The following is a 24,755-nucleotide window of genomic DNA, read 5'->3' as shown; positions in this document are numbered from 1 at the left end:
CAAGTGTGGGACCTTATATAGACAGGTGTGTGCCTTTCCAAATCATTTCCAATCAACTGAATTTACCACAGGTGGACTCCAATTAAGCTGCAGAAACATCTCAAGGATGATCAGGGGAAACAGGATGCACCTGAGCTCAATTTTGAGTTCCATGGCAAAGGCTGTGAATACCTATTTACATGTGCTTTCTCAATTTTTGTATTTTTAATAAAGTTGCAAAAATATCAAATAAACTTTTTTCACGTTGTCATTATGGGGTGTTGTGTGTAGAAATCCGAGGGAAAAACGAATTTAATCCATTTTGGAATAAGGCTGTAACATAAAATGTGGAAAAAGTGATGCGCTGTGAATACTTTCCGGATGCACTGTATATCCACCTCTGACAACGAGGCAGTTCCAGGAAATCCAAGGAGTGTCTTTTGTGCAACATACAAGAAAGTAAGTCAAATGTGTTGCCTAGTGAGTGCGGGTCTCAGGAAAGAGCCAATAAAGTAGAAATAGGTATAAAAGGCTGTTCCTGGGCATGTAATCTTAATTATAGTTCCAGGGCCCTTAGCAGGTCCTGTATGACAGGACAATCCCAGAAGAGGTGTAAGGAGGTATCCTCTTGCATGATGCACCACAATGTCAATATATGCACAGTTTTCTGCTGTGTATAAAAGACTAGAGTGGCAGACTAATAGCCATCCACACCACATCCTAACTGCCGGCAGGGCTAGTGGAGACCATGTCTTCCCAGTCAACCTCCACAAGATTCCCTACTGTTTCTAAAGTGTCTATGGCTCAGATTCTGATTCGGTTTCCACAGGTATGGTTCAGCTCCCTCTAAGTGCTAGAATCACTTGCATGACATGGCACAAGGATAAGCTCCTGTGACACAGTACCTGATAAACCAGTATCTGAGAATAAAGGGGACACATTAAATCTGATTCAGTATAAGGATCGGTTTCATGTGAAAAGCTATCAATGTGTTTGTGTATTTAATTTGCTTGCCATTATTGTTAAATTTAAATTATTCATTTCTATGTATTTTCATGATTACTCTTAATTTCATTCATTATTCTATAATTAAAATGTGTATATATTCCTTGTGTTCTGTGAATGAAACCTCAAGAAGTGGCTACACCCTGATGTCACACTTGAGGGACCACCCTCCACCTTCATACTGTTGTGGTTTAGATAGTTTCCATAATGTTGTCACTGATTATTATAGTCATTATTGTTTAAATTAGATTTTTCTGGCTAGGTGAATTTTTTTATTGGTCTTTGGATTCGGAGTATTGGATTATAGAATCAGCTTCTTTGTCTTGGTTGCCTCTTTAGGCAAACCCTTTTGCTCCTTTTTCACTGTTTTTGTCTCTTTTTGTGCTTCTGTTTCCTGCTAGCATATAAACTATTACTTTATAAAGATTCTTGTTTTGGACTTGATAGTTCAAGCCAGAACTTGATGGTAATCTTCTTTCTCAAATTAAAATTCATATATTTTAGAACGATCTGAAGTAGTTTGAACTTTTACAGCCTGCTTCCCATTTCTGAGTCTGCTGGGCCAAAAGCCTGCTGTTAGTACTTTAAACTGGCTACCTTGGGGTAAGGCCTCAACTGGGCAGGTCAGTGAAGGTCCTGGCTTGCTTTGTGACACTTTTTGTAGGCCTCACAATCAATCTTGCAATAAACATGTTCTCATTGTTTTCCTCTTTGAAATCACACAACTCTAGTTTGAATATGACTAAATTTGGCCATTTCGGGTACTAGCACATTTTTCAGCCAACTGTAATTTTTAATGGAATAATGAAGCTATGAAAAAGTAATGAATTAAAAATATACTCAAACATATCCGTTTTTCCATTTGTAATATCTGATGAATACAAGTTCTAGAGGGAAGTTATTGACTTGATTCTGTGCCTAAATTCTGATAGCATTTCAGTTTAAGTTGAAAAATTATGAAGATACCAAAAATGCAGGATGAACCTGATCTCAAAACTAGGAAAATAACTGCACAGATATAAATCTTAAGATTTAATACACAAGTCAAATTTAACAGGCTCCTAAAGTTCCAGTCTGTGCCTCAGCCTATTACATGTCAAATATAAAAAGAAATACTACTCCAGCACAGCCAATAGATTCTTAAAAATTCCAGAGATTTTATAAGTTTTATTATCATTATCTAGTGGACAATAATCAAATGCCAGAATCTACTTTCATATTTAAATCTCAAACAGATGTACCAAAAATATAAGACTATACATCTATAAATCTGAATTGTAATTAAGATAAACATGGCTCTTTATTCAACTTTCATAGTTGATAATGTGTAAATTATTTTGAATGATAATAAAGAAGAGAAACAGTAAAATGTCATAGCAAATTAGTAAATTAAAAAAAATGTCAATATGTAAATCCTGTAAAAGTGTACATCTGTCTTTTGCAATACTTACTTATGACAAAACTAAAAACAAGCCAAATTACATTTGTCCTATAATTTTGTTTTATCGAAGTACAGCTAGTATTTATATGGTTTATAAAACTATTTATATGGTTTGTATTTTTTTAAATATCTGACCCAGCACACATTAATACCGTGACTCTTCTTTTCTATCTCATGTCAGTACTGCCCTATTGGATTGGCATCTGATGACTGTGCAGGCCACCGAACTAACAAGTCACTGTTATGTTTGTACAGAAAGAATAAGATGATACATGTTTTGTATCAAGTATCCATTTGGAAAAGAAAGGTTAGATAGTTCCAATAAAAGGATTCACATATATAATAACAATGCTTAGTCACTTTGTGGCATTAAAATGGTTCTCGTCTAGTATTAAAATGCTTGAATTCAACCATGAAAAGAGTCCTCACAACATTACCATTATCTGCCTGAACCAAAGACAGAATGATTACATACGTTCATGCAGTTTACACCAAATTAAGACTCTCCTAGTTATATGTAACAAGATAAATCAAAATTCATCCCACATGGCAATATTTTCCCATGTTTAGTTGCCCAAGTTATAGAGTTAAAGACGTTAAGATTTGCATTGGGTGTGACAAGGATGGAGAGGATTAGAAATTAGTACATTAGTGAGTCAGCTAGGTTGGACAGTTTGGAGACAAACTCAGGGAGGTGAGATTGTGTTGGTAAGGTCAAGTACATAGGAAAGATGCAGGATATTTTGCGAAAAGGTATACTAAGGATGAAGCTGCCATGTAAGAGGAAAAGAGGAAGGCTTAAGAGAAGGTTTATGGTGTGGTGATAGAGGTCATGAAGGAGGGGGTATTATAGAGCAAGATGCAGAGGACAAGAAGATATGGAAAAAGATGATCTACTGTGACAACCCCTAATGGGAGCAGACGAAAGGAGAAATTCCCCAGGTTATTATATGCCCACTGTAACATCACATTTCCTTATCTGAGAAGTGAGGAACCAGATGTTGTCTTGTACTGCCACAGCCTATTTGCTTCTAGGTATGATATGCTATGCAATAGTAAAAATATGTAGAGTCTCTGACCTTTCAAATAGCCTTAGCAAGTCTGACAGTTCTTCTCATTAACAAATTGTTTTCACCCACAGAAAAGTTAGAAATCCCGGGAAGGAAGCATTTTTTGACATACTAGAACCACTATGTCTTGTATTGCCAATTCTGATGTTTGGTCAAACAACAACTGAACTGCTTGACCATTCTTTGCCAGCCATTTGTGCCAAGATGCATCCACATTATTGGTTCTTACAAGCAGGTGACTAATGTAACTACTAATTGTAAATTTTCAGTGTTACATAAAATTTATCATATTTATTATACATACAGAGCTGCTCCATAAGGTTTAGTATGACTATTTGAGTATAAAAATTAATTGCTTCGTTGCAAGATGGACTTTTGAAAAGCAATTGCTAGAAATGTCTGGGAGTTCAAACAGTGCAACAGACTAATATTTGAAAACATAAGGAAATAAAATACAACCACTTAAAATGATCTTTTATACAACCATCATTTAAGCTGAAAGTACAGTAGTATGATTACATATAGTATTTAAATAAACAGTATTACTAATCAACTTGTCTTTAATTCTGTGTCATTATTATAACCTCAAAATGCGGTACACTTTTTTTTTTTATATAAAACGGACAGATAATAGTGGTTTTGATACTGACAATGATAAACGCAAACAACATTGTATCATATTAGCAGAACAAAGAGTCAGGATAGTGTAAACCAGGGGTGTCAAACTCCAGGCCTGGAGGGCCTCAGTGGCTGCTGGTTTTCATTCTAACTCTTTTCCTAATCAGTGACCAGTTTTCACTTCTAATTAACTTCTTTTGCCTTCATTTTAATAGCTTTGTTTTTAAGGATTTAGTCCTCTGAATTGATTCCTTTCTTCACTAAATGGCAGCCAAACAGAAATGAGATGTGAAACGAGCAAACAGATGACCAGCTAAACTGGGATTTCAAACTCCAGCCAATTTCACTCCAATCAATCTCTTAATAAGAAACTGATTCTTGCAGTTAATTCAACCTATTATTTAATTCCATGGCTTGATGCTGCTCTCATTCTGCCACAGCAGACATTTACAAAACTGTTGATTATTCTGTTTTTGGTGACCTGAGAGATCAACCTTACTGAGGCCATCACCTTTCTTTATTTTCAGATATTATGTGATGGGCACAGGTGAGCTGGGGGCTGTTCCACGAAGCGAGCTTATAAAATCGAGGATCATTTGTAATAGCCTCGCTTGAGTTAGCATAACAGTTCACTTCAGGCTCATTGAGTTCCACGAACAAAATTCAGGTGTATTTAATCTCCGCTAATTCAAGCCAAGCTTGATAAGCGAGGCTCGTATGGCCCACGCGATATAAAAGGCAGCCTTGTTAATCGATGCTGGATAAGTAAGAATGGAAACTAAGGAAAGAGCTGCGTTAAATTCGTAAGAACATGATTTTAGTAACTTTTGTGTTAAGGATGTCAAACTATTTAACAACTAAATGAGAACAGTTTCAAGCCTTCAAAATGTATAGTCATTAAAATTTCCTTTTACATATGCATTTAGTTACCAGTTGTAAGGTACTTTAAGGTTATTTTAACACATTGATAAACAGGACAGCATGCTAATTATATGGGTTCATCTTGGATAAAAAGTGATATATAATTGTAATTATTAATATAATTATTAATAATGTTTGGTTTCAGGAGCAACGTGAGTGGAACGAAAAGGTCCTGGCAGCAAGTGAAGAATGCGTCATTATTGGCATACGCTCCTGCTGCAGTATTGCCACATTATGCAAAACTGCACAGGCTACTACAATGTCCCACGCTCTGTCTGGTGTAACTCTGAGATGCCGCAGGCAGTTAAACCTGGATTTTAACTGTCCAAATGTCATTTCAATGCATGCCCTTGTCTTACAATGGGCATGGTTGAAATGTCTTTCTGCTTGTTTTGCTGGATCTGTACATGGTGTGAGCAGAAACGGTAGACATGGGTATCCTCTGTCACCAAGAAGCACACCAGGAAAAATTCCTATAATGGAAAGTAGACACATTAGACTGTAGTATAATAAACTATAGTATATTTGTGAATTTTAGTTGACTTGCCTTGTCTGAGGCTTTGAGCCAGTGAAGTCTCGCGAAAAATTCTGGCATCATGTACTGATCCTGGCCATTTTGCCACAATGTTTGAAATTAGATGTTCAGCAGTGCATACCATCTGAAACATTTTAGGAAATGGTAATGACATACATTGCTAATGTTGGACGACTACACTTTCACCTCTTGTATATAAATGTGAGATATTATCAGTACTTACCTGTACATTAATACTGTGATATGATTTGCGGTTTATGTAATCAGGCTCTGTTGGACCTCACGTGTGTACAGTCAATGGCTCCAATGACGTTAGGAAAGCCTGACAAATTAAATTCAGTTACTTATCAGGTAATGATTTATGTGCTGTAAATGAGTAGATGTTTAAAGATTAAGCACCATTAATTTCAAAGAAAGTTTCCTTAATGGCAAGAATTCCTCGGTGGCCAGGAAAGGTAATGAATATATTTAAAAAGGACTTTAATGCAACGCAAACCTTCCTGATTTCACGGCACACTGTAGCTTTGCTTAAATATTCAGCATCCCCCACACTGTACAGAAATGAACCACTGGCAAAATAACGCAAAGCGATACACAAAGACTGTGCAACCGTAAGGGCTTTAGAGCGACGTGTTTTTAGAAATGTAAGGTTCCAATAACTGACACAAATATGCAATACTGTGTCTACTAAATCTATAGCGATCGTATAAATAATCATCCGCAAAATGCAACGGATCTATCCTGGGCCGAAGTAATTGTGGAACCTGTTGCCTTAAAGCTCTACGAATGAGCCTCGCCCTCATCAACTGGATTATGAATAAATGGGCACGCCATGGTTATTCATGTAAAAGCCTTCAATGCACTCCTTGTCATTTTATACTTTCTAAGTAATTAGAATCGCCTGCATGTAATCTGTAATAATTTTATATTGGAGGGTCGATGTGTGCGAAAGAGGGAGTGAACAGCAGCAGAATAATCCCAGCCCCGCAGAATGTCGTGCTGTGACATCACATGGCTTGTCCAATCATATTCATCAAGCTAAGATAAACTTCACAACTAACCTGCCACGGAGCAGGCTTGTCCAAGAGCATATGTTGGCATAGTAATTAAGCGGAGCTTCAGGTTAGCCTCGTTCGTGGAACCGAATTTCGAGAAATTAAGACGGGATTATCGAAATAAACCTGGATTTTGAGGTTAGCTCGCTTCGTGGAACAGCCCTCTGGTCATGTGGAAGTTTGTTTTGTTTCTAATTATTGTTTGGCTGAACAAGAGATGACGAAGGAGCCCGATTCAAGTTAATTAAAACTAAAGCAAAAGAAGTTAATTAGCAGCAAAAAACTGGTCACTAATTAAGAAGATGGTTAGAATGAAAACCTGCAGCCAGTGGGGGCCACCGGGACCGGAGTTCGACACCCGTGGTCTAAACTATTTCCCTTTGCAAATAAAATCAATTCCAACTGTGTTTATTACACCAATTTTACCCACACAAAGCCAAAAAAAACACACTACATCTTGCTAGGTAGGTATGAATTTAACTGTTGAATATTATGCAGCACAGCTTTAATGTTAATATGTAATACAAGAATGATTGATTATTGACAAATGTTTCACTGTAAGGTGACAAATGTGTAACATTTTCTTCTACTGTTGGTGTTAAAAGCTTTCCAAACCATAGGTCCTCTTTAAAAAATGTCTTGTAACAATGTTAATATGAAGCCCAACACTTTCAAAAATTTACACATTTTTTTTATATACATCAATCATCAGACATCTGTTATTTTCATTCCCGTTTTCAACCTTAATTAATCATATATTTGCATATTCAGCAGTGCTTTAAATGATCCACAGGAAGGAGAATGGATGACCATTAGGCCAAAGACAAGTATGTTTTGACTTGTTTTATGCGAAGGAGTAATAAGCAATGATTTATTTTCACAGCTACCTGAACTAATTGGAATTTCCTTCTAGCCTTAGAGTAAATGTATATTTTGCCATTTATGTTTTAACATTTAGGAGCTGTAAGAACCTAACAAAATTTAAATCTATATATTTATTTCTTTGCAGGTATGGTGTTGTATTTTTTCCCTGTATTATAATATTAATGTACATGTCTATGGTGTCACACACATGTGCTTGGGGAACAAACTAAAGGGTTAGGCGAGTGAAAATTAAATCGCCAAGACATGAGTTGGCACTGTCTACGGTTCTCTCTTCTCCTTCCCCTTCTACAGAAGGGTAGATTGACACCTCTCCCACTCTGACGTCACTTCTGGGGTCAGACCCCTTGGACCTGCCTCTTCCACACAGAATCTAATATAAGAGGAAGCAATGCTATCTTGGGCGGACTGTCTGAATTTAATGAAGTCTCCATCTCGTATTTTAACACACATTTTATTTGATACCTTTTGCGTATCCTTAATATACAGGGTTTACCTTCGGGTACCCCAGACACTTTATCTTGTACATGCTTCTCATTATAATGGGTTTGTAAATGAAAGTGTGTTTAATAAGAATAAAACTGCTTTGACATTAATAGAATTGCAGCACATCATCTGGAATTCTCAGGTAAGTGTGTTGCAATTCTACATATAATTTATCTTGATATGGTTATGAAAGTAAGACAACTGTCCATAGTCCATTTAGTACAAAGTATAGTTTGCTTGTAAATGTAAAATGCATGGCAGAGTACTTGGGCCCTCAGTTGATTCCCAGCTGGGATGCTTTCTAAGTGTAGTTTGCATACTTCCTTTATGCTACTGTGAGTTTTCTTTGGGAATACGAATTTCCTCCCACATTCCAAAGGCATGCTATTTTGTTAGGAAGACTAATTCTAAACTACTCTTCCATTAAGCGTGGGTGAACAAACAGGCATTTTAAACATCTTTTGCTAGGCTATTTTTAACAGTTTGCATTCTGTGATAAGTATCTTCTAATATTAAAAGAAAAAAATCTCTTCCATCAAGTCTCTGTTCAGCCATACACGGAGTATCAATAGCATTGCTCTTTCATCTTACTGCTAACATACCCTTGTTAGTCCAAAAAGCGAAATGTTCATGCCTCTGTATTTTTTTATTTTTTTTAATTTTAAGCAATTGCACAAGAATCAACTTACAAGTAAGCTTAAAACAGGAAAAAATTAGTCAAATTAACGATGCTTTTCTTCTCCTACTTCCTTTCTAGAATGTTTCCTCCTACAATACTTAAATATTCAATGAAATTTCTGATTTTCTTCATCTAAGGGCTAAAATTAAGATTAATTATGACATTTTGCACCAAAAACATTTACATTTCAAAAAGAAATACATCATAAACAATTAAGTGTGCATGTTTTTTGACTGAAGCAACTCATCTTATGCTTCAATTACGACAAGTCTGGGTTTACAATTTTAAACCACTCTTGTTTGAAAAAGAGTTCAGGCTTATTCAGAATATCAGCTTTTCCTCTGTACACAACAACCTTTTTGGGAGAGACAATCATTTTTCTATAGGATTGCAGTTCAAGCTGTGACTGGGCAATTCCAGGACACTGACCTGACATTTCTGATAACTGGTTGAGATAATTGGAAGATGGGGTCAATATTATCTTGAAAGTTGAAATTCTTAATTAACTGTAGCTTCCTGGAAGACACCAGCAACTTTGCATCAACTATCTTAATACTGTGAGCTATTTATTTTCCCTAGGTCACTTCTGTGGAAAAAGTATACTTATAATATGCATGGAGTGGGTAAGGCCAGGCATGTCTTTCAGGTCATCCCTGATCACAGGCTTCGCACCTATAACCGCAGAACTATCTTTGTCACTTGGTTCCACGGATGTTAGGACTTTGATTTTTGAAGGCAAATTCATTCAAAAGATGAGGAGGTTTCAATGCTCATTGGAACAACAAGTCTTTTAAGAGTTTGAATACCTGAGTGACATTCTCTGACACTCTCTCGTTGCTGCTTTAGTATGACAATAATTTTGACAATTTTACTTTAGAGTAAACATGAGCCTCTTAATGTAGGATGTACTGAACGTTTTCAAAGAGAGTTCAAGCAAGTAATAAGACCATAGATTGTTGTGGGTGGATATCTGGATGAGGTGGTGGTCTCTAGGGATGTGGTCAGGGAATTAGCACAACATAAAAGCCCACATCATATTCATTGCAACATCCAAGATTGTGTATAAACCTTAAATCTATTAAATCTGGGCTTACAAACCTTTTGCTTTTTATTCTTTTGCTTAGTTTTTTTTTTATCTTCAACTGAATGTTTTTATTTAGCTTTCAGTGTACCTGACTTGGTTTTGACGTTTGATTGCTTTGTTGACCGTGTTATTTTCCCAGTCCTTTTTAAATGAAATTGCCCTCAAGGCCTGCAATACTCTTTTTTTCCTAGCAGAACAGTATGTTAATACCTACCTTGCTTTAATAATAATTATAACCTTCAGCAACTTAATCTTTAATACCATTTTCTTTAATATAAGACTAGATGGCTCCGCCCCATGCTTGCTTCGCTCATCCACCCCCAGGTGTGGTTTACCGGATATACAATTTAACTCTTTGAGGGCTGAATATTTTTTCCAAAGAAAAGCACACAATGGACTGGTTTCACACATAAATCAAGAATGCTGTTGGCACCTGTTCAGCATCCCTGGCAGCAGTGGATGTGCAGAGGCAGCTTGATGGCCACAGCAGGAGTGCATGGCAGGCCGGCTACCACTTTGTCTTCGCACAGCAGGTGGCAATCGCAGTCTGATGCAATATGGTTTGTACCTGGCAAACACTGCTGTAGGCGTATCAGCTACATGAGCATATTCAGCTGGGGACCGATAGGCTGATGCTGGTACCTCACCTTTCGTTTTTCGATTTCCATCTCCAGATCACTTGCATCAAACTCAGAGTCCGAAAAGTCAGAGTCCAATTCGGAGATAATACGTAAAATGTCTATGGAGTATTTTGCTTTGCACATTTGCTTTAGTCTCACCAGATGTCGATGCCATTTTAGAGGCTGTTTGCTACTCACTACTCATGCACGCCCAGGGAATCGAGGTCAAATCAACAAAGCTATGCAACTTTCCTTCAACCAAAGAGAGTCAAACTAAAACATAAAGGCTTGTTTTGTCACAGTTTACAGCCCATTATTGTCTTAAACCCCTGAATTTCGACAAAAGTCAACATCAGCCCTGAAAGAGTTAAAAGAGATTGTTATCTTCATGGGAATTGTTACTTATGCATTATTTTCAATTTTACTTTAAATCTTTTGTAAAAACAATACTTGTTCTTTATTTCCGGTCCCGGCCATGGTTAAATCTCTTTCTCACAGGACGTATAACGCTGCTTGCATTGTGAAGGAGAGGTGGCTGAATGCACGCTAAGGAGATGTCATCAGATCAGCTGTTGTCTTTCTGCTGCTGCTGGTGAGCTGCATGTTCTGTTTGTCGCTTTGCACGTCGATCATTTAAAGGCCTGTACGGCAGCTGTGCTTTTGCCACTTTGCGTATCTGCTACTCACGTTGGGTTTAACGCACAATAAGGAGAAGCAGTCGGATAATCTGCTGGGCTTGCTGCTGCTGGCGAGCTGTGTGTTCTGCTTGTCACGCTGCACATCGATTATTTCAAAGCTTGTACAGCTGCTGTCCTCTTGCCACTTCGCATCTCTGCCGCTCGTGTTGTGAAGGCAGGGAGAGGGGTGCTGAAAGGTCGGAGAAGCGGTCGGATCATCTGCTGGCTTGCTGCTGCTAGCAAGCTGCGTGTTTTGCTTGTCACTTGTCATTGTTTGAGGAGCTGGGAACGCATGAAGTGTGTCTGCCAAAAGCATTCCAACAACTGCTAGGTTAGATATCTGTGAATTTCTTTTAAATGTTGTCTCACTGCCTTGTCTTGCAGGACATCAAATTGTCTTTCAAGAAGATCATGTCTCGTCTCCCCAGTCTCCCTCCCAAGATTTTTTTTTTTAATAGAGAAATTTACTAAAATAAACTATGTGATATACAGAGAAAAAAGTTGAGTTCCAAATTCAATCCTACCCACCATATGCATATAAATAAAATAAAAACATTTCTACTGCATGACCAGCAATTTATATTCCATAAACTCAGTTTTTTTGGTTTTAATACTCTACTATATAAAAAGTATCACTTGTGATTTAAACATAAAACCAAAGTACCCAAACACGTTTAAATATCAAAGTAATTGTTATTCCACTGCTTCAAGACTGAACATCACAACCCTGTGTGAAAATATGGTAATTTATATTGCTGTTATCACCTTTAAAAATGACTGCTTATATATACAAATTGTAAATGTACTGCACATGATCATGTGTGGAAAGTTTTTAAGCTGAGCACCTAAGTTTATAATGTGTTTCTTTGATTCACGGTTTACTGTTACCACATATGAAACCAAATGAGAGAACTTAGAGATAACTTGTCTGTAAGCTTTATATTACAGGTTGGGAAGAAAACTAAAATTATAGCCTTCAGGATAAAATAAGCAGAAATAAAAATTTAAAATACCATAATGGGGCTTCACGAGTGAAGGACAATAGTGATTTTGACATCACACAGACTTGTTGGTTTTATTTTGTTCTGTGCTAGGACTTGATCTGTTTCAACTAAATCCTTATATAACCCTTACCAGAGTAAGCAGAATAAAAATGATGATGGTACAATTCTTCAGATTATGGAATTTACTATATTGGTGTTACATGCAGAATAACAATTGTCCAAAAATGTCTCCCACCTTTCAGAAGTCAGGTATTTTAAATAAAAATAAAAGAAAACCATAAAAGAATTTAAGGAAACTGAATCTGTTCTGCCATACCTAGAAGAGACAAGGAATTTCTGGCACTAGTGGCTAAATCAACATGCTTCTGGTTACATAGTTCTTTTGAAGCAGATCCTCTAGAACTGGAAAAGTAAAAATAATAAACTATATCTGAAGGCCTTGCAATCTGACAGACTGAATGATAAATTGTTTCCTTCTCATGAAGTTAAATTAAGGATTTTTGTGTTTGCATGGTGCCAGTATCTCTGACATAGGAATAACAGATGTCAGCAAAAAAGGAATCCTTCATGACATTAATCTGATTTTACTTATAGGTTCTGTTCCATTCTATGACTTTGAAGCAAATCTACATATTGTTGGATGTCTTCAACTGAATTCTGTTTATCATAGCCACTAGCATAGGTAACAGTGAAATTTAAACTTAAAACCTCCATTTCTCAGTGAACAGCGGATTATTTTTCAAAATGGCAAAAAATGCATGTAACAGTGCCTTATGACAACTCCACACGAATGTGTTTCTTACTACGTGCTTAATTTAATTTATTTAAATTATTTTAATTCTTGTTTGTGTTTTAATGATTTTCATTTAAAGTATTATTTACGTCTTAGCAATGTTGTCACTGAAAATGAGACTTTCTCAATTGATTAGCCTGGTAAAGTAAAGCTTCAGGTTAATGAATCTCCTGATTTTGTTCCTACATTAAGGGTTCGTTTATACTTCTGCAATACCAGCAGAAAGTCGGGGGCGCAGTGTGATAAAAATCGGAATACGACGTCAGAGTCTCTGTTTACTATCTACATGTGACAGAAAGCCTCTATGAGGATCCTGCGGGATCGATGTGCACGCTTTGATGGGATGAGGCAAAATGATGACATACAAATGCATTGATGGCGCTTTTATATTCGAATGTTGCATATTCCCGATCATAATGACACGATGCATTTAAGTCTCGCATCCCATCTTTTGTGTCGTCTTTATTTTTTGCAACTTCACAACAGCAACATAATGTACAGCGCTGTATTTGAGCCACAGAGAAAATTAAGGCCATGGTGAAAAGGTGTATTTTGTGATTAAAGTGGAAATTTCAGCTTTAATCTCGAAATTTTTGACTGTTGGCACATTTCATCCTTTCCTTTAACCTCGCAGCTTTCTTTATCATTAAAGCAGACCGTTATAAGCGTCATTCCAGTTTTTAATTGCTATGAGCTTCTTGGACCTGACAGCAGCAGCAAGCAGCAATAGATCAACACACAGAACAAATTAAATGTATGATATTCCAACTCTCTGCACATTTAGAATCCTTGAGATTTATACTTGATATCACTTTCATGATGAAATGCATTAAAGTATGTATGTTACATTTTACAGATAAATTGTTAATTTCGTTTAAATAATGCATGGTGTTAATAATTACACACATGGGGGTGACATGGTAGTGGAGCGGTAGCACTGCTGTCTCGCAGGGAGTCATGTCACTGGTATTCCCTGCTTGGAGTTTGCATGTTTTCCTGCTGGGTTTCCACAGGGTGCTCCGGTTTCCTTCAAAAGATATGCAGATTTGGTGATTTGGTGCCGCTAAAATGACACCAGTGTATGTGAGTGCTTGTATTCACTTTGGGATGAGGTGAGGCCCCATCCAAGGACTGTTTCTGCCTCGTGCCCAATGCTTGCTGGAATGGACATCCCTGGATTGAATCATTAAACATCCTTTTCAGAGATGTTGCGGTAAGGTGTCATCGGAATTTAATGAATGTTTCAGGCAATTCACAACACAGCGAAGCCGAACCCGTTTTCACTGTGATGATATCTCGCACTGCCACCTGCTGCTTTCCTCCAGATTTACATAAAGTATGCGGGCAAGTATAAACAGTAAAACGCTTGCATAGCAGGAGCGTCCTCTGCAGCATGCGTCACGTGAAGTATAATCCAGACCTAAGATTACACCATTGTTATCATTAGGAATAGGCTATACTGACTTATTACCCAATTGTCGTGTATGGTGTCACACACGTGTGAGTAGGAGGCAGCTAAAGGGCTTAAGTAATGGTAATACCACATCCAACAGGGGGCGGCAGGGTGCACCGACGGTCATTCTCAGTTCCCTGCAGACTTTTCCCGAGAAATCCTGCCAGGTTCCGATACTTTAGAAGAAGACGTCACTTCCAACAACAGCAACATTTATTTATATAGCACATTTTCATACAAACTGTAGCTCAACGTGCTTTACATAATAAAGAATAGAAAAATAAAAGACACAATAAGAAAATAAAATAAGTGAACATTAATTAACATAGAATAAGAGTAAGGTCCAATGGCCAGGGTGGACAGAAAAAACAAAAAACAAAAAAACTCCAGACGGCTGGAGAAAAAAATAAAATCTGTAGGGATTCCAGACCATTAGACTGCCAAGTCCCCTCTGGGCATTCTACCTAACATAAATGAAACAGTCACTTCCGTGTCTGTCCCCTTTCAATGATGTCACTTCCGGGTCTGTGGCCTTCGATGACTTCTCTTCCGGGTCCATCCCCTTCGATGACATCACTTCCTATATGGGCCTTTAAAGCTGCCATCTTACCACCAAGGAATCAGTTCTGTTTAGGACTCAGTATTGTGAACATTTTTGCCAATTAATAAAAACCTTTTGCAGCCAGGGATATTATATGGGTGGCTGCCCCAAACCTTTTAATGATGTCTGGTCTGTGTTTTTATCAATGTCAATTTATTAATGTAGCACATTTAAAACAACATAGAATTGTAGACGACAACTCCTTTATGTAACGAGGTAAAGAGTTCCACAGGCGAGGGCCAGTAGCTGCAAAAGCCCTGTCTCCCCTGGTTTTACACTTGGTACGAAGGACAACAAGAGACAACTGACCAGAAGATCTAAGCACTCTGGATGGCTTGTGTAAAGCACACAATTCACAGCGATGTAGTCGGTAGGATTCTGTCCCAGAAGAAACCAGCTAGGTAGAAAAGTATCGGGGGCGAGTTTCTGGGTGGGGAGTTTGTCCGGTGGTCACGAAAGTCTCGGTACAGGCTCCTCTCTGTAAGTGCAACCCGGACTAGTATCTTACCAGAAGGAGAGTGTAGAGGAGACACACAGACGTAGGCTGGTTTCTGGGGATAAAACAAAAAGGGCTTATTATGTTCACTTGGACGAGAGAGCTGAGGCGCCCATTGGGACCAAGGACCCAGCTAAGAATGGGTTAGCCCCAGACCAGCAGGCAGGGAGAATAAAAATTTGGAAATTCGATCCTAAGGGATCAGTTAGTGGGCAAGCTATGGCCCTCTGTGGACAGGTGGCGTTATGGCGAAGGCCATTTGAATTAACCCCCTTCCAAGTAGTGCAGCAAATAGCCTGCTTTATTTTTTCTACAAGGGATTCCCCAGCACTTTTCCCAGCCAGTCTGGGGAGAATTCCATTCAATGGAAGAGCTGATACGGCTCATAAAAAGACCTAAGCTAGCCTCAAAATCTGAAAGAGCAGAACGGTACTCTAGTGGACTCCCCAGAGATTTCATACTACACCAGAAGTCTCTTACACATAAACCGGAGCTTGTTCCGAAGTCCCCAGGCCGCTTGCCGAATAACCTATCCGGGAGCGAGGCAGAATACAGGCAGAGGGCGGTTTGTGTGCCCTTGCTAATCCCCTGACGGTTTCACATACGGGACATAAAGTCGTAAATGGTTCCAAGCACTGTTTGACTCCGGCAGCAACATTTCCATTGCTGATCACCAATATGTCTTACTGCGACAATGGATGAAAGTAAAGACCAGTATTAAATGTATTCACGGGAAAGTCCGTACCTAAAAATCCAGCCTAGTCTTCATTTCTCAAGGAGGATCAGTAAAAAATTCCCCATAGCGGTCCTCCCCAATCCAGTAACTCTGGGGTGGGACTGGTCTTATAATAAATGCGGTGAGCTACAGACTACTCCCGATCCACACTTGGGCCTAGTTATAGATGACGATGATTGATCTCAAGCTGTCTCCACACAGTGTAATCAGCCGGCAGAGAGAAGTACGGAAGCCCGTGAGGAGAACGGAGAGACTCCGGGACCGTCGCAGGTGGAAACATCATCCACCCATGTCTCGACGAATCAGGACGAATCTCCGCCCCTTGAGGTCAACCCAGATACTCTCTTCTCAAATTAATTTTCAATTTAGAGAAATGCCGGCTTCTTTTAAAAGGGAGCAATGGAATGATGACTCCTTTAAATTTGTAAAAAACGCAGTTGTTCTCGTTAATAGCCAACGCATGCATCAGTCCATGCCACAAGGACCTCACTTCGTAATAGAGAATGATTTATTATATCGGGTTGGCGAGCATGAGGAGGAGGTCCATAAATTGCTTTTAATCCCACAAACCTACCAGCGGCAGGTTTGTGAATTGGCACATTCTCGCCCCCTTGGAGGCCGTTTAGGCACCAAAAAAACCTTAGAGCGGATCAAGTTCAGATTTTATTGGCGGGGAATTAACGAGGAGGTCCGCTGTTTTTGTACTTCTTGTCCAGAGTGTCAATTACGGCAAATTCCCAGGAAGAACCGTGATCCTCTCATTCCCATTCCCATAATTGACGTTCCCTTTGAAAGAATAGGGGTCGATATAGTGGGACCCTTAGAGTCCTCAGCCTAAGGACACAAATATATATTAGTCCTCATGGATTATGCGACCCGATACCCAAAAGCTGTTCCCTTGCGCTCAACTACATCTAAAGCAATCACATGGGAACTAGTAGGGGTCTTTGCGCAAGTAGACGTCCCTAAAGAAGTTCTAATAGACCAAGGGACACCGCCTTTTACCTCGGAAACATTAAGGGAAACGGTCAAATTACTGAGAATAAAGCACTTAAAGACTGTGGTGTATCATCCTCAAACTGATGGTCTAGTAGAAAGGTTTAAACAAACTCACAAGCAGATGCTTTGCAAGGTGTTCAGCGGGGATGGGAGGAAATGGGGTCAACTCCTCTCGCTCATTTCTATTTGCATACCAGGAAGACCCACAAGCCTCTATGGGGTTCTCACCTTTTGAAGTATTACATGGTGGACAATCCCAGGGTATATTAGATATTTTGAAAGAAGGTTGGGAATGAGAGGCTATTTCCTCTACAAATATATTGGAATATATCGCGCAATTATGCGATAGATTTGGAAAAATGCGGCCTATTGTAAAAAGTCATATGGAAGAGGCACAAGCAGCACAGGCCCATTATTCTGACCGTGGCACAACGCTCCAAGAATTCCATTCGGGGGAATGTGTCATGGTGTTAGTTCCCACCTCCCATTGCAAATTACTCGCCCTTTGGCAAAGCCCTGTGACAGGTGCCTGACGTCCATGCCCAGCCGGGACGCCCCTGCACACTGTATTCAGGGGGAGCAGCCCTGGACAGTGCAATACCTCCCCCTGGACGCTAGATGGCCGCCCCCCTGGGCTGGTGTAGTGCCTCAGTTTCCCACAGGGCTCCCTGGGAATTGGAGTTGGTGGCAGCCCTGTTGGGTCCTGCAGGTACCGCCATGGGGTGCTGTGTTTTTGAGACTCCTGAGCCCGTGTGGGCAACAGCTTCATCACACCTGGAAGTGCCGCCAGATCTTGGTGATCAAACACCTGGAGCACTTCCAGGTGACCTATAAAAGGGAGCCAGCAACCACCACTCATCGCCCAGAGTTAGGTGGAGGAGGACAAGGTCGCGAGGGAGGAGTGGTGGTGCCAGGGAAGAGAAGAGTGTTTGTGCTGTACTGGTGTTTGGGACTGTGATGTGGCTGGAGGGAGTACGGGGAAGACGTGCCCTCCAGCTGAAGAATAATAAAAATCGTTTTATTTTACACGTGCCTCCCGTGTCCAATCTGTTTTGGGTCAGGCGCTATATAGTGCCTTTCACAGCACAGAAAGGGCTTGTCGACTATTTGGTGAAACAACCCAATCGTCGACCAAGCAAGCAGATTTATCATGTGAACTTGCTGAAGCCTTGGTGAAACAACCCAATTGTCGACAAAGCAAGCAGATTTATCTTGTGAACTTGCTGAAGCCGTGGAAGGAAAGGGATTCCAATCCCTCCTCTGCTCAGCCACGCTCATTCTTTGCTCTAATAAACACCCTTAATTTCGGCGAGGAATTAAATTTCAAACAGAGATGGGAGCTGGAGTCAGCTATCCTGTCTGTTCCAAAGGTGGTGAGTGAGAAGCTCAGAAGGATCTCTCTGATTGCGCACGACGTAGTGACTGAGCCTGGAGTTATCAATCGAGAATTTCCCTATAGACTCCCGAGGCAAAGAAAGTAGAAGTGAAGCTAGAAATCAAGTATATGCTTGAACTAGGAGTGATAGAGGAAAGTTTTAGTCCCTGGTCCAGTTCAATTGTCTTGGTTAGTAAGACTGACGGAAGTTGTAGGTTTTGCAAGGACTTCTGCTGGCTTAACCAAATCTCCCAATTTGATGCTTATCCCATGCCTCTTGTGGACAACCTTCTCGAAAGGTTGGGCCAAGCAAGGTTCTTGACTACACTTGACATGACAAAAGGGCAGGGTACTGGCAGATTCCTTTAACGGATTGCGCAATGGTGAAAACAGCATTTAGTATCATGTCCTTCCATTTGGGTTACACAGGGCTCCTGCGACTTTCCAGTGTCTGGTGGATGCCCCCATAATGAGTGCTGCCTATCTGGATGACGTCGTCATCTATTCCAGCACATGGAAGCAGCATGTACAGGAGGTCAGAGCGGTGTTGCGAACACTGGGAGAAGCTGGGCTCCAAATCAATACAAAAGACATGTTGTTTTGGACTGAAAGAAGCTAAATATTTGGGCTCCCTGGTGGGTCGGGGCACCGTGAAGCCACAGTGTTCAAAAATAGATGCCATTTTAAAAATGTCCGATCCGCGAACAAAGCAGCAAGTCCAAGCATTTCTCGGATTTGCCGGGTACTACTGCCAGTTTGTACCTCAGTTTTCTGAGAGAGCAGCGCCCTTGAATGACTTGATGAAGAAAAGAGCTCCTAACAACATGGTATGGACTGACAAGACGGAAGCTGTGTTCTGCGACTTAAAACAGGATCTTACTTCAGCACCAATATTAAATAGCTCTTAATTTTTCTCTACCTTTTATTCTCCAGACGGACGCTTTGGACACAGGCCTTGGTGCCGTGTTGAACCTTGAACATTTGCCAGGAACTTCCCTCAGCTTTTTATTGAGACTGCACCATACACACAAAAATGCTCTCAATAAATCAATAATTATTTGTAAATACAGCAGACTATTAAAATCCTGCCACATATTTATTATTGAATAAATATAAATGGAGTTTCATAATAGCTGAATATCATTCAGAAAAATAGAAAAGCATTAAAAGTATTTTTCTGTACAACTTTGTCTCATATAACAGTTAAATACTGGTAGCAATCTAATACTAACCCAATTTTCAAAGCACAAGCTATTGTTCAAATATTGAATATAAACAAAATAAATGAGTGAACAACAAAGATTTGGGTGCAAGCAGCTAACCAGGATAAACCCACAAAATGGAAAATAATGATTTAATGATGGTTAACATATGGAAGAAAGACTGTTAATGGTATATTATGAAACTGTTGGCATAACTTAAACTTAAGGCTGCTTTTTGGATTAACATTAACTACTTCATCCTTTCAGACCACTGAAATTATGAGGCTTGTCAGCATCCTCCTTGAGATGTACAATGAACAACTAAAGCAGTAGTAGGTTGATCTTTAATTATGTTATAGGCACCCGGACAAAACAAATAGTAATTCAATGTTGAATAGCACTTTAGACCAACTGAAAGTATGTTTTGTATACCACAAAATGAAAAGTAGTCTAAATGCATAATGAAGGTTTCACAAGACAGCCAATACAGAACATAGGAAATCACCATTCCATGTGTCAAGAAACTGCTAGAGAAATATTTTGATAACAATATGAGATCATATTTAACTCTATATAAAAAAATTGGAGAGGATATTAAATTTCCCTAGCCTAATGAAAAATATGAGTACAGTTGCCCTTTCAGATTCGTGACTTTAACATTCACAGCTTCAGTTATTCACGGTTTGGCCATGAATAATTACATGGGAATATTTTATGAGCTTGTCGAAAGAACGCAGAAGCTCAGATGATGCATAAGGCAAAAAAAAAAAAAAAAGACAGTACTGAAAATAATTTTAATCACATTTAATATATAAATATTAGTGTGAGTGCATAATTTATTGTTAATATTAAGCTATTTTGGGTAAAAAAATCATTGTAAGATCCACGCCAGCTACCTTACTCTTTCACTGCTCCATTAGTTATCAAGCAGCTCTGGACATCTCCCAGCTGATTCGCATTTCACATCTTTCTCAAGCTTGCACTCTCTCACTCCTAGATTTCATTTCATCAAATTTATTTTCTCCTTTCTTACCTGTGCAACTAACCTCTGCTTATGCTGTACACTCGCCACACCATTAAACAGCAATCTAACTCATTAAGACAAATAAAAAATGAAGCCACAAAAAATATCCTGCTGTGATACAATACCACCACCTTAACTGTGATGGGGCAAGTATTATTTTTCTATTTTTTCACATTTGCCGGAGTCTTCCAACCAAGGTTATTATAGTTTTGCCTTTTTATATTAGTTTTAATGTCATTATTACTTCTGGTCTTGCTTGGAAATTTAGCTTCAGTTTTTTAGTTTTAATTTAACAAAGACAATTCTATTTTATTTTTATATTGATTCGTTTTAGTTTTAATAACTGTGGTACAGTTAAACAGCTACTAAAGTTCACTTAACAGGTTTGGATATGAGTTTAATGTTAGTGGAAGCTTACTACACTACGTGGTTTACTATCTGTTTTTGTTTTTGTCTGTTAAAAACAGGTATAATCCAAAACCAGATACAGATTTTCAGCAATTTTATACAATTGAATAATTTTAAAAATATTTTCTGTCATTTGTGCTGAAAAAATGTGCGCTGACTGTTGGCACATTTCATCCTTTCCTTTTCTTGCCCAGAATGTGCCAATTTATTATGAAATCTAAGTGAAATCTCCCATACTAGGCTTTGCCGTTTTCTACCAGCCACATTTATCTCGGATTCTATTTCAGGCACATACGATTTATAGACAGAATTTTGCCACCTGCAGGCCCGAAAAGAAATCAGAAAATAGATTCTACTGTGTTCTGACAGGTGTGATCATGAAAATCATGAAGGCTTAGGAAGAACTGGGCTCTAAGGCTTCAATCAGTGTGCAGACTCCACCTAGCTGTATTGAGGGAAACAAAGAAAAACAAGCATGTAGTGTCAAAGTTAGGGGTAGACAGACTTGAATAGCCCATGCATAAGAATAGTAAACCCTTAATGAGCAGAGTAACAGCAGGTAATAGGAGTATGAACAGTCACAAAATGATAAAAACACATTCCGAGAATAGGAGCATGTTACACCCCGGGTAATGACACTGTTGTACAATTGCCACCTTGGGATGTCAGTAGACGAGTCTGAGCAACTAGGATTCCGTTTTATTCCAGCAGTGTCCAAACTATTTTACAAACAAATGTAAAAATATTTACAAAGTCCAAAGCAAAGACACTTTCAAACCAAAAGAAAATTACTGCAGGTGTTACCCATAATAATTACAGTGGCTCCAAAATAAAAGTGAAGGAGAGAAAAAAAAAAAACTTGCTCCTCCTCCATCCAGCTACAAAACAGTTCATGAAGGACAGGTTGAAAAATTAATGATTTTAAAAAAAAAAAATGAAAACTAAGCACCTACTATATACAGTACACAAAGGTCGGTACATATCTTCACTACTCGGCTAAACAAATCAGTAGCACAGATGTACATTTAAGTCTGAAGACCTGGTCAAAATACGACCCCTAGCATTCGGACCATGGTTTTATACTGCAAGCCCTTTTTGTCCATCCAACCCTCATTTACATTATTCCTGGACTTGCAATAAACTGTCATGTTGGGACGTGTACTGTTAATGAACATATAGATGATGAGATGAGAAATATCTTTGTAATCATGAATCACATTCAAAAATAATAGTATTAACAGAATGCAGTCATGTGTATAAGTAGTGCATATCAAAAGCAAGCTTCATACAATATCATGCAGCTAAAAACCAAGACCAAAAATGCTTGTGTAGCTCAAACATAGACAGACACCAGATTCTAACTCAAGTGATGCATCATATATATATATATATATATATATATATATATATATATATATATATATATATATATATATATATATATATATATCATAACTGTGTATTAATATTTTTTTAAATGTCATTGTTGTAGTTTGTAGTGGTGAGAGATGTATTTACTATTTTTTTACTTCAAATGACAATAAATACATAATTTGACCAGAAGTCCAAACTTTTGCATGGACCTGTAAATAATAACTGATTTGGTGGACTTACTGCAAGAAACAGAATAGAATTTATGGAAGTGGATGATGTATTTCTTGATTTCCTACATGTTGAACATTACAGTAATCTTTATTAAGGAAACTGACCAAACAAAATCCAATTATTTTAATCAATCAGCCAGTCACCTGGAAAGGCTTTTAATCCAGATTAATTATACTTAAAACAAATCTGCGGTCTAAACTTAAACAGGAAGGCATTCAACAACAACAACGTTTATTTATACAGCACATTTTCATACAAAAAGTAGCTCAAAGTGCTTTACATAATGAAGAATAGAAAAATAAAAGACACTGTAAGAAAAGAAAATAAGTCAACATTAATTAACATTGAATAAGAGTAAGGTCCGATGGCCAGGGTGGACAGAAAAAACAAAAAAAAACTCCAGACGGCTGGAGAAAAAAATAAAATCTGTAGGGATTCCAGACCATTAGACTGCCCGGTCAAACCCAGTATAAGAAAAAAACAACACAATACTTTTTAGTGTACGTGTTCTTAAATAATATATATTAATGTGACGATATCCTTTATTTAACAAATTACTACAAACTCGTGCAGTAAAATGAACAACAGAAAATAATAACATTAATAAGTAAACAGCATTAAAATACACGGGTGCCACACAGACTTGTTAAAAAATAAAAAAAAACTAATTGAACAAAAATATGACACATAAGTACTATAACTTACAGTTTTGTTTCTCAGTCTGATAATGTCCGATACAGATCCTGCTCCACAGTACTCCATTACAATCCACAGGTCTGTGTTCTTAAAGTAGCTGCCATAATATTTTACCACATATGGGCTGAATAAAAGATATTTGGGAAAGACAAAAGAAATGTTGTTAAATATATAAAAAACATTTTCCATGCATAGATTGTTAAGGCCACTGCTTACACCAAAACATAGGGAAAGACTCACAAATTATTGGAGAGACTTCAATATATGGTTAGTGTTGGTAACCTTGTCTAAAATGTGAACCATAAATTTGGTTATATTAAACAGATACCCAGAAAATAAAGAGTGGGCCATCTATTTAGTACAATGAACCATAAAATCAAGGCAATATGGTGTCTGTATTTCTTAAGCCGGTTGAGGTTGTTTAGTGTATGCAGGCCTCTCATGTTTCCTACCGGCGTGTAGTAGAGAAAGTGGCAGAACAGAAGTCACTGAGGAAGCAGTTCACTATCCAGTACAAAGACTTGCACCCTCTGTATGAGATCTTGGCTAAACAGTGGAGCACCTTTAGTAGCAGATGGAGACAACCACATTGTTCCCAGGTGTGCCATGTAGGCTAGCTTCTACCCTCAACCATCAGGCTTTATAAAGAAACGTCCCACCTGACCCCCCCCAATCCCACCTATGAAAGAGGTACTGTCCCGTTTGCTGAACAGTACTGAGCTGGTATCTAAACAAACATACTGTATCTTAACTAGATATAGACAGACAGTGCTGTGAAAAATTATATGCCCCTTTCTGATTTCTTTTTTTTTTTTTGCATATTTGTGACACTTAAATGTTTCAGATCATCAAAGACATTTAAATATCTGACAAATATAACCCAAGTAAACACAAAATGCAGTTTTTAAGTGACGATTTTATTTATTAAGGAAAAAAAACTATCCAAACCTACATGACCCTATGTGAAAAAGTAATTGCCCCCCTAAACCTAATAACTGGTTGTGCCACCCTTAGCAGCAACAACTTCAATAAAGCGTTTGCAATAAATGGCAAGGAGTCTTTCACATGATGAGAGGACTGTCTCGAGGCACAAATCTGGGGAAGGTTACAGAAATATTTCTGCTGCTTTGAAGGTCCCAATGAGCACAGTGGCCTCCATCATCCATAAGTGGAAGAAGTTCAAAACCACCAGGACTCTTCCTAGAACTTGCCGGTCATCTAAACTGAGTGATCGGGGGAGAAGGTCCTGAGTCAGGGAGGTGACCAAGAACCCAATGGTCACTCTGTCAGAGCTCCAGAGGTCTTCTATGG

General features: G+C 38.5%; 1 protein-coding gene across 3 annotated transcripts in view; it reads right to left on the bottom strand.

Moving 5' to 3' along the window:
* The window catches only part of stk3 (serine/threonine kinase 3 (STE20 homolog, yeast)), a 425,887-nt gene that overhangs the window by 315,868 nt on the left and 85,264 nt on the right, over positions 1-24,755 (bottom strand). For all 3 annotated transcript variants that reach the window (XR_005630645.1, XM_039736187.1, XM_039736186.1), the window contains exon 4: positions 23,454-23,568. Coding sequence is in view for 2 of the 3 variants with exons in the window: in XM_039736187.1 (XP_039592121.1) it covers positions 23,454-23,568 (115 nt within the window). In the remaining variant the exon portion in view is untranslated. The remainder of the gene's footprint in view (positions 1-23,453; positions 23,569-24,755) is intronic.

Source organism: Polypterus senegalus, chromosome 15 (assembly GCF_016835505.1).
Source record: "Polypterus senegalus isolate Bchr_013 chromosome 15, ASM1683550v1, whole genome shotgun sequence".
In the NCBI taxonomy this organism is placed as follows: domain Eukaryota; kingdom Metazoa; phylum Chordata; class Cladistia; order Polypteriformes; family Polypteridae; genus Polypterus; species Polypterus senegalus.
Note: the sequence above shows the minus strand (reverse complement) of the source record. Positions and strands in the feature narration are given on the sequence as shown.